This window comes from Eutrigla gurnardus (assembly GCF_963514095.1).
Source record: "Eutrigla gurnardus genome assembly, chromosome: 6".
Classification (NCBI taxonomy): domain Eukaryota; kingdom Metazoa; phylum Chordata; class Actinopteri; order Perciformes; family Triglidae; genus Eutrigla; species Eutrigla gurnardus.
The window spans coordinates 12,470,188-12,484,114 of NC_139920.1; the positions used below are offsets into that span (position 1 = coordinate 12,470,188).

A 13,927-nucleotide genomic window follows, 5' to 3' on the forward strand; every position below is an offset into this window, starting at 1 on the left:
AATCCCTTCTGTGACTTAATAAATATGTAAATGAATTGCTAGGAAACATATTTAGCACCATGAAATCAAAATCAATCAACTATGTAAATTGGAAATCACTGTAGCAACACAAGCTGTGTCATAACTGCCACAATAATGTAAGAAGGCCAAGAACTACATTAATTTAAACTGTATTTCGCAATTCAATTTAATTAATTACAATAAGTGAGAAATATACAATAAGGCTAAAGCCAATTGTTATTAAACAGCAAGTGTCAGGTCAGATATGTTGACCACTACTTACATTGTTTTTGCCCTTTAATCAAAACAAGTAAATCTTAGTTTCAGTTAATTACACAACAGTTACACCTGGCATCCACTAGGGGAGTAAAGACTAACCTCTGTGTAACTAGGTAGTTACTAGTAAACTGGATTGGAGTTTAGCAACTGGCTTCTGGTCTTCAAATTAGCCTTTATTGCTAAGGCTAGGAAAATTATTAAAATATGAAATTTATATCACAATAAAGGATAAAGTATTTGATGACTTTTGATTGTATGAGAAACTTGAATTGCACTGCATTAAAATCTAATCCCGCCACATCATTTCTTGAAATTGACCATGTGCACGTAAAAAAAAATACTTTTTTCTTTGTTTATGATGCAGAAAAATATTGATTTTGACAATAAAATTTAGTGATGTATCAATATCTCATACCATGAGTAAGATGAAAACTGATAATTGGTAAAATTGAAGTACGTTCCTGCCCTTTATTTGCAGGCCATGGCTTATATAGACAGTGATGATACCAACAGTGCTTGAATGTTTGAAATATTAACATATAAATCACACACACAACTGCAACACACAGTGAGTTCAGTACATTTAATTGTTAATTCATTAATTGCACATTTGCTCAAGTGCAGTCATACTCAATGTAAAGCTTTAAAAAATACAATCTCAGTCTCTGACGTGACGTGAGTTCTTCATGGTTTTTTTAAAATAAAATACAGTATATGACAGATAAACCTTTTCTTTAGAGATGTGTTTTTTAATAAATCTGTAAAGTAAACACTGAGAAACAGGGCAGCATTACTGGTCAACGTCAAAGGTACTTTCATTCATATTTAGGTAGTGTAACTGTCGACAAAATACATGTGCATTTCCCTTGGTCTGTGTAAACACAATTGTCTTAATTTCTTTTCTTTCTTTTTTAGATCTGCAGAGCGTGACATACTTTACTACCATTTAGAGGAGAGCCCTCACATTAACTGTAGCATGAATTTTCCGTTGGCACCTGATTTATAAACACCACTCTTGAGCAGCAGCACTTTCTTGTGCACTCTACAATACAGAGGTGTGTCCTTCAAGCTTCCTTTTTAAGAAATAGCTCAACAGGTTTACAATACATAACATTTTTTTTCTCAAATTAAAAAAATAGTTTGGATCATCGACTGTACACAATACCAAAAACAATGTGCTTTTCCCCATATAGTATATAGTGCTGAGTTCAATATGCCTTCCACCGGCTGTAGTTACAGTGTGCCCATCTCCCACTCTTGTGGCAGGTGGCGGTCACAGGATGCATCAAGGAGGCCTCTCTCCATGAAACTTTCGGTGTCTGTACCTGCCGTTCTTTTCCTTTGCCATGTTGATACAGGCGTTGTGCTTGTTGCTCTGCAAGTGGTTCCAGTATTTGATGAGCTCGTTGGGGTGAAACTGATGGGACGTGATCAGGTGGCTGTACTTGCAACTAGAGTACGACACCCGCCAATGGTTGAAGAGGAACTCGTTGGGAGGGGGCGCCGGGTCGATGCGCAGCTTGGCCAGGCAGATCCCCACGTAAACGTCCTCCAGGTGCAGCCGCCGTATGCTGAGGGAAGCCTGGTAGATCAGCTCGGCCATGTCCCCCGAGAAAACGTACCCGGTGCCTGAGCAGAATATCGGGTAGCGCTCGCTCGGGTACAGCTCCGGTGGCATGTACCACTTGCTGTCCTTGTTTCGGTTCGGTGCATAGCCCCTCATCAGGTATCCGGTGAAGTACCTCTGCTTGGGAGGCTGCTCGGGCTTCAGCAGCTTTTGGATGAGATACTCAGTGTTGACAAACATGTCGCTGTCTGTCTTCATCACATAGGAGGCGTGCGGGCAATGGGTGGCTACCCAGTTCATGCCCATCAGGGTTTTAATGGTCAAGTTGTAATAAGTGTCCTGATAGTCCTGTTGGATGATGTCGTGGTGAAGGCGGCTCTCCTCCTCGATGCTGTTCTGAAGGTAGGTGTCTGAGCTCTTTCCGGTGCCGAGCAGAAACAGACGGACAAACCCCAGGCCCATTGCGACGCTCTCGTTCCCCCATGTCTGGCGGATGGCGTTGCGGGCATCGGCCTGGCCGGGTTCTGCAGCGATGAGGAGGATGAGGAAGGGCGTGCCGTCCCTGCACTTGAAGGGCTCGTTCAGGATGTAGCGGTATGGCTGAGCACTGAGCCGCCCTCCCACACCCATCTCCTTTTGTAAACTGTTGTTGGTGCTCATGGAGTCCCCAAGCCCCATTACGCCCATCCTGGCTCCTCCTCCCCCTCCCCCTCCCCCTCCACCGCCTGCTGTCTCCCCCACTGCGGCATCCGCCTGTTGAGAGCTGAGGTTGAGCAGAGGCTTTGGCGCTACATACCCAGTCTCCCTCCACAGGCTCCTCAGGGAGCTGCTCTGGTTGGCTTCTCCCTTGGGGCTGCGGAAGCCTCTGACGGTGTATGCCAGCGGGTTTTCCCGGGGCCCACTGCGTCCCGGCAGCCAGTCCTGGTGGCTAAAGAATAAGAAGAGGGTGAAGAGCAGAGCCAGTGAAAGGAGGCCGGCCACGTGGGTCCGGAACAGCGAGCGCTTGACGGTCCACGTCATCTTGATGGGACAGCAGTGCCGCCGTCTCCAATGCATGGTGCAGATTGGGGTCTCAGGAAGCTGCTGCTGCTCGAGGATGGGCGGCGGCGGCGGTGGTCGCACACAGTCACCTCAAACATGTGGTTGCCAACAGTCAGAGGGTTATCTGAGCTGGCAGATGGGTTGGAGTGAACCTCCTGGTGGAGTCAGGGGAACGTTTGAGTCCCCCCAGTGCAGCTTGTAGCAGGGTTTAAAGGGCTCCTGGTGGAGCTAGGAAGGCGATGATTCTCTGGCCATGGAGGCTGTTCTTTGGCACTGTAGACAAACACAAGGTCATGCTCTATGTCTCCTCTCCTTCAGGGTATGATAAGGGTCATCCTCTGTGTTTGCGCTCTCTAATCTAAAACGAGAAAAAAGAAAGAGAGAAAACAGTGTTGGCAGTGGTCCAAAAATAACCTCCTATTCACTGGCACTAAGCCATGTATCAATTGTCTGAGTTGCATATGTTTTTTTATATACTACTTGTGGGTAGACCAGAGTCTATTTAATCATTGTATTTATGGTTTGTTTTGACACACTCTGAGTAATTCTGAATTAATTTCTCCCAGATCCAAAAGCCCCAATTAGAGCTTTCTGCAGATGCGGTGCCCACTATGGTAAATGGCACTTTTGGTAAGCTGACTTAGTATTTTGAAAGGAAGAAGCTGAATCAATATGACAGCTTTGTAGCATATTTGATTGGACAGGGAGGTAGAACACAGCAGGCTCTGGGGATGTGGCTTTCTGAGGAAATAAATGAAAGATTTTGAGAACACTGTTGCTAGCAGGGCAGTGGCAGAAGGGAAGAATTCTGCTGTAGATACTGTTGTGCATTCAGTGCACTGGTATGGGTGGGAAAAAAAGCATCCAGATGTGGGCCTCTTTTCTACATTTTCAGAGTAAATCAATCTCATGGTTAATGGAACCGACGAGATGAGCACATTGTCCTATTACGTTACACTGTGCCAGATAAATAAGAGCATTTCCAAGATGATCACGAACACATCTCACCGTCGTGATTCTAATAACTCTTTGTAATTTGCATCTGCTATTGATGCTTTTGTTATTTGCACTATCCACTTTTGCTGCTGTAACCCTGTACATTTCCCCACTGTGGGACTAATAAAGGATCTATTCTATCTGACTTATTTTGAAAAACTAGGAGCTGGTTGTCTGGTGCTGGGCATGGCGAGATGGTGGTTGCCTCTTGCATGTCATTATCCAGCTTAATGCCTGGGGCAGAAGTATACATTACAGGTTTGCCCAACGTGATGCCGGCTAACGCTACACTGAGCCGCTCGGGCGAGCGAGTGTCATCAGCTCCCCCACCGTGCGTCGACAGCCGGGTGGAGATGCATCTGTCAAAATGAGTTTTCAGGGTCCAGCAGGCAGTGGTGCCGAAGCCTGAGCCTGCCTCTGGCAATCATAGCCTTCACCTGCCATTCACCTTCCACCTTCGGCTTATCAATGCTGCCTCCTGTCTAGCCAAGACCACCCTGGCTGCTCGATCCTCCACCACAGGCACAAATACGGGACGCACGAGGGGAACACACACGTGGAAATGTACATGCAGATGTGCAACAATGCAGACAAAATGAGACGTGAATGATTGCATCTGTCGCCAGCGGGGAGTTGTGCACCAAGGGAAGCACGAAGGCGATCACACGCGAGACGCTGAGTCTCAAACCCACCAAGGCAAACAATCGGTTTGCACAAGGATGAAAATGTACTGCGCATCGCAAAATAATCCCATGCACAAAAAGGTGCAGCACATAAACAATCTCATGTTTTTGGGCTGTTCATAGATCCACACAAAATCTAATGCAGATCGGAATTAATGGTATACAGAACAAATACACTGCATGCAGTCTTCTGTCTGGTGTCCCACAGAAATGATCACACGTTTAGCTACACGAGAAAAATACATCATCATTGCTGTGCAAGTGAACACAAACTCTCTCTCTCACACACACACACACCACCAGCAAAAACAGAATACGCCAGCAGAAACTTGCAGGTCGTATGAGTGAATATTAATGTAGCCGAGTGTTGAATTCATCCCTTCTGCGATGGCCGTACACTCAGCCAGACACCGACTGCACCTATTTGGTCATGTTTATCCAGTTGCACTCTGTATATAAATACAGATTCTAGGTTTCAAAACACTCGCACATCACTTTCAGTCTCTGCTTGCGGTTCAGTCACACAAAGCACAACCACAGTTTATTTTGGAACTTGTTTCTTACATTGGGCATTCCTGTATTCTAACTGAAGTGTGAACGTTCCATTGTTCTGTCATCAGTTTGTTAAGTTTATGATCATTCTTTTGCCTTTGATTTGCCGTGTTTGCTGCAGCTTCATCATTCCTGGTTTGACAAAAGAGCTGGCTGAGGGTGGAACCCACTTAAATGGATTGAATGTTTGACCTCTGTCCATATTTCGTTTATTTTTATTTACTTATGGTTTTGAAAATGTTTGGGTAAAAAAAAAAAAAAAGCACATACCCGGTGTGTGCCTGTCCTTGACTGCTCGGGACCTAACGCAACCTCACTGAAAGTTAAATCGCAGACTGCTTGCGTCGGCTTTTTTGTGTATTTATCTGCTCGCCTTTTAAATCGTCCACCGTTGCTTTCTCAGGCATTTTTTCACGCGAATGAGAGGCAGATTAATTTCATTCCCTGCTATGTTTTCTCATTCATCAGGACAACTGGCAAGGAAACACGATAACCTTTTCAGTCGAGTGTGCTTACCCGGCGCAAGCAATTACAGGAGAATGAGAGAGGCCGGGGTCGGCTTTGTTTTAAAGGTTAACATACTTTACATCCAAGCACGTCCAACGCTTGGGAGATTTCTCCTGTCAACTTAATGAACATCTAGTTACGTGAGCTCTGATGAAGTGTGCTCACACACAGCAGGGAAACATACACACATAAACAACAGATGCGTAACAGACGCCCACACACATCCACGCCCTTCACACGCAGACCTCCAGGAAGGGTCGTGTGTGAGACTTGCTAATTTCACTGGGAGACCAGACATCCACACTTTTTAGCAGTTCCATTTAATCTGCCAATGCCTTCGCTCGTTAATTCATTTTTCTGCCTTCCATCAATGTCACTTTTATGCAAGCCAATTAGTTACACTAGCACTAATTAAAGCCCCAGCGATTCTGCAGCGGTCAATAATCAGAACGAAGGCTGGGGGAGTGACACAGTGGATACTAGGCATGCATCATAGTGTTGTCTCTGTCACCACATCAGCCTCAAACCTAGAGGGCGAAAAAAAATGCAGTACGAGGAGGAAATGCTTTCTACAGCGACAAGTGAACCAAACCCTCCCTGCTTTCTTTGTTTCCACAGCCTAACCCATTTTTTTTTTTTTTTTTGCCTCCACGTCGCGTGCAACGCATGCAAAAGAGCTTCGCTGATGTCGACGGGGATATGACCTTCATTCAGTAAAGTAGTGCACTTTGTGATAGTGACACATTTTTCCTCAAGACAAATTTGGTTCCCATTTGTGAGCCGTTTAAAGTGGCTGTTCACTGAAGTTAGAGGTTAAATTGTGCTTTATTGAAACAGGCCTGACTGATTATGTGGCTGACTGAGGTTCGCCGCCTCGAAGCAACGATCCTCATTCACCCGCTTTATCCATGGTGTGTTTTAATGTTAAAGGGGAAACGTGGTCCTCGTCAGGGGGAAAGAAATGTTCCCAGACGAAGGCCGCATGGCGACACACTGATTCAACACAGAAATCCGAATTGTTGTGGCTGAATGAAGGCCGTCGCTCCTAGGGCTGCAACCAATTATTATTTTCATTATCAATTCATCTGTTGATTATTTTCTCAATTCCTAGATGGTTTTGTCATTTTTTGTGGGTTGACTGATTTCTTAATTCGAGTTGCTTCAAGGCAGTACTATCCGACTACACTGAACTGGTTGAACGTTCCTCCACTAAACATATTCCATTGTTTTAGTGACATTAATACGTTTCAAATGTCAAACATCAACTAAACATCAACATACATGTTTATGGATAAAACTGGTAGCTCAAACCAAATAAATCCCGACAGAAAAAAATATGTGCTAGCTGATAGCGTATGCTCCATAGGAACTACCTTGTTATGTGCTTGTAGCCCAGGAGGGTCTATTTTATTGTGTATGTTCTACTTTATAAATCAAACACTTCTTAATTGAAATGTGGCTGTAATTTCCGGCATGGCCAAATGCCCCATATAATCACAACATGCCACAACCTGTTTTTAGCTATTGCTTAAATATACTGCTCCCCAGTAACGACTACAAACACAAGCACTACGATGACGATTGAAGGAGTGTTCGTATTCCCAGCTTTAGTAACACATTTGAAGTGGTACCACAAAGATATTGCGACCTGATTTCACAAAATGATGCAGTTTGCAGCTAAAGACTTATTTCCATTGCATTTTCTCTGCCTACTCTACTGAGAATGCAGTTGTGCAATCACTGGAGAGCACCCTCTTCTGTTTCCATATCATTTGAGACTCTGCCCTGGCTCTCTGTCTCTATTGTGCATTCCAGTTGGGAGCCAAAAAACAAACCTAAGTCTTAAAAAAAATGTCTTTGTCTTAGAAAACAACTTTATCCTCAATCACTCTCCCTCTCTCTGAGATCTGTCCTCCGGTAGCTTTCTTACTGTTGGCTCTGAAAAGCATCTTCCAGGGTGTCCAGTCCTGGGCTTCAGAGCAGTCACTTAAAGTGTGGAGACGGCAAACCTCTGCCCCCAATGCTGCTGTGGTCTTACCTTAATCCCTCAGCGTCCTGGTCATTTTCTTCCACTACTCAGTTGCCCTCTTCCCCCCAAAGAGTATTTTTCTGACTGTCGCTGATTGGAGAGCAGAGTTGACAAAGACGGCCAAGAGAAGTGTGGAGAGGGCAGTTATTTGATAGGCGTGCACTGGGCTGGGTCTGATTACTTTGAAGGCAGCCAAGTAATGAATACAAATCACAAGGCTTCTTTTTTTAATTAATAATAAACCATTGGATTACATCATGATCCTTCACAATGTGATCCATTGTATTACATTACTATTGTATAATCTCCAAATAAAACATTGAATATATTGCACATTATACTAAAATTGACACAGCCACAAAAATTACACCCCCCACACAAACACACACACACACACACACACACACACATATATATATAATTATTTTATTTTTTTAATGTAATTGTTCAAATTTGGTTTAACTTACAAATGACTTGTACGCATTATTTTTTGTTTCCAAAAAAAATGTGTATTTTATATTATATGAGAAAAGCTTTATGGAAACAGCAACATTTGATATAACATCCTCAGTTCCCCCTGAGATTTGACTTGCCTTTGACAAAAACTGAACTAAACAGGTGACAGAAACACTTCAGTCAAATATATTCTGACATTCAACTCGCGTGACTGATTCTGTTGTATGCGTCTCCATATAGATGATATATTTTTGATGTATCCGTCTCCAGACATGAAACAAGGCCCATACTATGCTGTCAACGAACAATTAAGAGTTGCCCAAATTAAACAAATTCCTGAAGACTTCTCTCCATCTTTCTCTCTTACGAACTGGATGTCTACATAATAAACTATTTTTACATATAATAAATAAATTAGCTCCAAATGAACTAATTTAAAGAAACCTAATTGGTGTACTATAGGCTATGAGGTTTCACGTGAATTAATGTGCATTTTTGCCCTTTGGGCACCCATGTTGGCTTTTTGTGGGTCACCCACAGTTGCGCAGCCCAAAGAAAACCCACATGGACCCCTGTGGTTGGACAGTGTGAGGCCTGCAGCAGTTTTGCCCTCTGGTACCTGTGATGATGTGGCCTTGCCCACAGAAAGCCCAGATGGGCCAAAAGTGTGCCCACTGTCTGCCAACTAGCGTGTCCACTGTATGCTCACAGTGTGCCCCAGGGTGACAATAGTGCTGGCCCACACCCATCCCAAAGTGTGGGGCCCACATGTGCCCCACGTTTCATCATGTTAACAGGACCCACAGTAGGCTGTCCACACAGGGCACAATTTTCTGCTTTCCTGCGACAACTTTTTAAATATGGGCTATGCACTGATTTACAGATGACTCTTACCAATGTAAGTCTATGGGAAATAGTCCTTTTGGGTCCAACGGCATCATGTGAGAGCTGTAATTCCACGGCTTCTAACCCCGGTTTATTTCCCAGGTTTATCTAATACCATTAGCGGTTCTAACTACACCACACACATACACAGCGCAGAATCACTTGTTGGCCGACATGAATAAATGTGGTCCTTCCCATCCTGTCTAAACCCTTTCCTCAATGGCCTGCACTGCAGCACACACAACGGGGTCTGAAGGGGACACTACCAATAACGTAATGCATGAGGCAGAATTTTTACGTTACGAAATTCACAACTTTCTTTTAGAAATCATACTTTTTTTCTCAAAATATTACACCTTCTCATAGTACACAGATATGTGGGATATGTTTTGAATGTTTTAAACAATCAGAAATCTAGCTTAAACCCATTTGAGATATTACAGTCTAGGGGTTTATAAATGAATGAAATGTATCATTGAGGTGAGCAGGTGCCACATGCTTATTTAAAGAGGTTACTTCCCAAAATAAGACACAAAAGAGGAGGGGACTAAATCCTGCCTACATGTGTGTGGACTTAGGAGGAATAACGTGAGAAAAGTTCATCTGCAGTTACAGTACTGACTGTCTGAAAGCCTGACTGCATTATGTTCCATTATCGCTCAAAATGTCCTAATTCATGTATTACTGTAGGCTAACTGCTAACTTCTCTGCTCACTTCCTAACTAGTTTCGAGGCACTCTCAATTGGTCTCATTGTTCAGCTGTTACAGCTTCTCAACTTACTTTCTGTTTTTCCTTCAAGCTACTCCACAATCTTTCCACTTAGCCCCTACCAACTGCATAACCGCAAGTAGCCCTGTTTAGAAAAAAAGTGCATGAGATATAAAAGTGCATGGATAAAAAACATCAAATTTCAAGTATTGAGGATTTGCCAATGTTACGCATTTAGTCAAGTATTTTAGTTAACATTTTACTAATGAGCAATGAGCAATTTCATCTGCTGAGGTTTCAAAAGATCTGACTCTGAGTTTCAGCCTTCAGCCAAAAAAAACAGTGTCCCTGTTCATTTGGATAATCAGACTTTCCTGTTGAGGCTAGTTTTGAAAACAACGAACATCCTATTGAAGAAAACTGTTGGAAAGAGATAAAAAAAGTTTTTGTGGGCCGGCCTGAGAATGTTGCTTGGTGTAGCCTGACTCATCTAGGATAGGACCGCTGGGAGAGGAAGGGTTGCATTCTCACTAAGTGTTGCAGTGCAGATGAGTGACACTGGATGGCCAGCTGTTTTTTTTTTTCTTTCTTTCTTTTTTTACCCTTCATCACACATGGATTGGTCAGATCTGGGCCAGGCCACTGGAGCCCCCAATCACAAAACATGACCATCTAATCCTTAAAGGGTCAATTCACCCAAATAACAACACCATCTCTCTCTCTCTCTCTCTCTCTCTCTCTCTCTCTCTCTCTCTGGTATCTCGCCGCGCACAGTTTTATTTGCCCGCTCTCACCATCCGTCCAAATACAAAAGAGGTAGGTTTTTTTTTTTTTTCGATAAACTAGTTCTACTGAATACTGTTCCTTGTTAAGCTTGTGTATTAATCAAGAATAACAGCTTCATTTTTGCTGTTTCTTTTTTTTTTTTTAGAGCTTAAACGATGAGTTTATTAATCAATTAGCTGATCGACAGATAGCCGGCATCTATTCAAATATATATTTAGCTCATTTTTTTTGTTTCATCTTCTAGATTTAGATTATTGAAGCGTTTCTTTGAGTAATGTGACAGTAAGCTGAATACCTTTGTTTTTTCATTTTTGCAACAAAAAAAAACAACTATTTGAAGATGGATTGTGTTTTGCAAAACTGTAATTACCATTTTTAATAGTTTTCTGACAATTTACTGATGAGAAAACAATCAATCAATTAATGAATGAAGAGGCAGCATGATCTTCAATAAATCTACGCGTTATTTAACCCCTAAATGTAACGTCACATGCAAATTTTTCCATGCTGTGAGCAGCATAAACGTAATCCCGTTCACCAAGGCAGAACTCTCAGATGGACATCACAAAACTTTACATACTAGAACTATTGAGACATCTGTATGCACTTTGTGTGAAGTGACACTTTAACAAACAAGTCAGGGCCATATAATGTGGATGTACAGGGTATAACATTTAGATTAATTTGTCCTTTAAAAACAGACTGTGACAGAGGATCGAGCAGCCTCTTAAAAGTGGACTCAAAATACAAGAGCCCCCTGGGAAATAAAGCTTTGGCAGTTCTGAACTACTATAGCCGTGGTAAATATTATATGACAGTGATTTTCTTCCACTCGGCCAGAGTGATATCCAACCCTTCTCCTTGTGGCGCTGCCAACTTTTGCCACCAAATTGAATTCTAACAGTATTTCTGCTGTACTTCCTTAATAAAGCCTGGCCGAACTCTTCTCCAGGACGTCGGTTCAGGCGCCACAGCAATAAATTATGAGGTGGTTTGAAATTAGACCCTATTAAAGTTTCATACTCTAGTGGGCAGGGTGAATACCCAGATGGTGAGTTTAGCAGCTTTTTCTCCTTTTTTTTTACTGTCCATCTCAGCAGTTAGCATGCACATTGCTTTCAGTGCCAAATAGCTCAGGCAGCTGGACCCGATGAAGTGGATAAAAAGCCCTGTTAATTGAACTGGATCAATGGGAACTCCCTGGCCTCGCCTCTTGGCAGGTCCAACAAGGAGTTTCTTAAACTTGAATCTATGTAAAACAAAAAATAGGATACAGTATGGACTATTGACCCCTTTTTGATGATAGTGATCGTACCTTCAGGGATCTCTGAGCTGCTCCGGGCAAGGATGAATGAAAGCTATCATCAACACTTCATCCTTGGGGGTGGGGGTTATAAAAAGCAAAGTATTCATGAGTGGTAGCCTACACTTGCCTAATAACCGTATGCCTGTCACTACAACATTTTAGGGAGTCACTGGGGGGTCCAAAAAGTGCCTGGTGGAGGGGACATGCACGATGCTGGGACGCAGGAAGGGCACAGATGGATGACTATTGATAGATGGATGGATACCGGGGCGGCTGGGAAGGGCTGGAGGTAAAGCCTAATGGAGGGGAGATAAGGGCGGGGAAGGCTAAATGAATAATGAGGATGTAGAGGACTGATGAGACGTGCAGTGCTGCGTACCTCCTCCTCATGCTGCTGCGGCTGCTGACAGGGCTGCGGTCGGCTGTCGGAGCGTGTGAACCCCGGTGCCTTTACCCGCCATCACCGCCTCCTCGGCTCCGGAGCGACCTGAGCCTTTAACGCCTCTCCTCCTCCAGCTTCCTCCCCTTCTAATCGCACTGACACCTTGGATGTGTTACGTCCCTCCTCGTCCTCATCCCCAACGGGCTCAACAAAACCTGCAGGTTTTTGGTTCTCCTCCAGCTGCGACTCCTCCTCTACTCTCTCTCTCCCTCTCGCTCCCCAGCTCCTTTTGTCCGTGAGCCTCCCTCTGCCTCACTACTTAATAATTTGGTTCTCCTCGCCTATTCCACTATTGTTTTCCCTGAGCTTATCCCTGTTTATCTGCCTCCGCGGAGCTGTCATTTAGTGTGAACACGTAAGTGAAAAAACACCACAGCATCCACACATGTTTATCCGGAGCCCGAGGAGGGGAGAGCAGCGGCGGCGCAGCAGCAAGAGTGAGACTTCCTTCGCGACGCTCGGTGGGCTGGTGGAGCCTACAGCATCCGAGAGCGGTGGAGAAAAACAGAATAAAAAATAATAATATCCTCTCCCACCTATCACTGCCAAAACATGTTCCCGAGTCCCGAAGGAAAAACAAAACAACTAGTAATCTACTTTGTCCTCTCCGTTTTTTTCTGTAGGCTTCTTTTTGTTTGTCTTCTCCCACGATCTTTACTCCGCTCCGTCTTGGACCGACCCCTTTAGGATTTCCCAGCCGGGCAAGGCAGCTGCTGGCCCGGGCAGGCAGGCTGTCAGACACCGCTCTACTGATGGAACTCTACCACGTCACTGCATTTTTAGCGGAGCATCTCACGTGACCCTTATGCTGCGTTCAATGAGTGTGGGTAAAAGAAAACCTTCAAACGCACACACGCACGCACACACACACACACACACACGCACACACACGCACGCACACACACACACACACACACACACACACACACACACACACACACACACACACACACACACACACACACACACACACACACACACACACACACACACACAGAGCGAGAGACGTAACGCTCATTGACATAACACGCACCAGCTCAAAATATATTCCCCATACCATTATAATTAAAACTTGCTAAACGTACAGCCAGTATGATTACTAATATTATATTCTTGTTCCAGGACATAATTATTGGCCCCACTCAGAGAAAGTTTGAGAGTTATTACGTTAAATGGCAGTTATTATGTTTGGCATGCATACAAGTATTGATTTGGATAGGGCAATGAAAACGTGTCAGCATTTTTCTAGAATATTTCGAGTGTACACAACATTTGACATAAAATAATATTTTGTATACAATAGAATGTCTCAATATTTTGAGACTTTCAAGTGTTATGTTTTTTGGTGCACTGTTTTTTGTGACAAAGACAATTATTTCCGTTTTTTGGTGTTCCATATTAATAACAATTAAAAAACGTATCTTGCTGAAATCATAGGACTACTTGAAAGGTTTTATGTTCATATTATATGTTTGAAGAAGTCACAAAGCTGTTCATCCCAGTCAAATCAAGGATTCATTTTGCAGCACAATGAAATGTAGTTGTAGTCCATTCATCCGACACAAGAAAACTTGAGAAAACAGGAGTGGCTGCACATATGAGTCCTGCACTCTGCCCATCAAGTGCAATAACGTGAACCAGGATGCCCCGATGGAGCCAGGTCTCTGTTAAGTTATGGGCACAGTCTT

At 43.6% G+C, this 13,927-nt stretch overlaps 1 protein-coding gene across 1 annotated transcript; it reads right to left on the bottom strand.

Annotated features, from left to right (window-relative positions):
• Positions 1-1,536: 1,536 nt before the first annotated feature.
• On the bottom strand, positions 1,537-12,978 carry b3galt2 (UDP-Gal:betaGlcNAc beta 1,3-galactosyltransferase, polypeptide 2). The gene is made up of 2 exons (XM_084012338.1): positions 12,177-12,978; positions 1,537-3,245 (listed from the first exon to the last, which is right to left on the bottom strand). Exon 2 carries the CDS (start codon positions 2,900-2,902, stop codon positions 1,565-1,567), a length of 1,338 nt encoding a protein of 445 aa, XP_083868464.1. The 5' UTR covers positions 2,903-3,245; positions 12,177-12,978; the 3' UTR covers positions 1,537-1,564.
• Positions 12,979-13,927: the final 949 nt, after the last annotated feature.

What these genes read in the sequence shown, in the direction of transcription:
- b3galt2 (XM_084012338.1), bottom strand. Translation starts at nt 2,902, where the DNA reads ATGCATTGGAGACGGCGGCACTGCTGTCCCATCAAGATGACGTGGACC.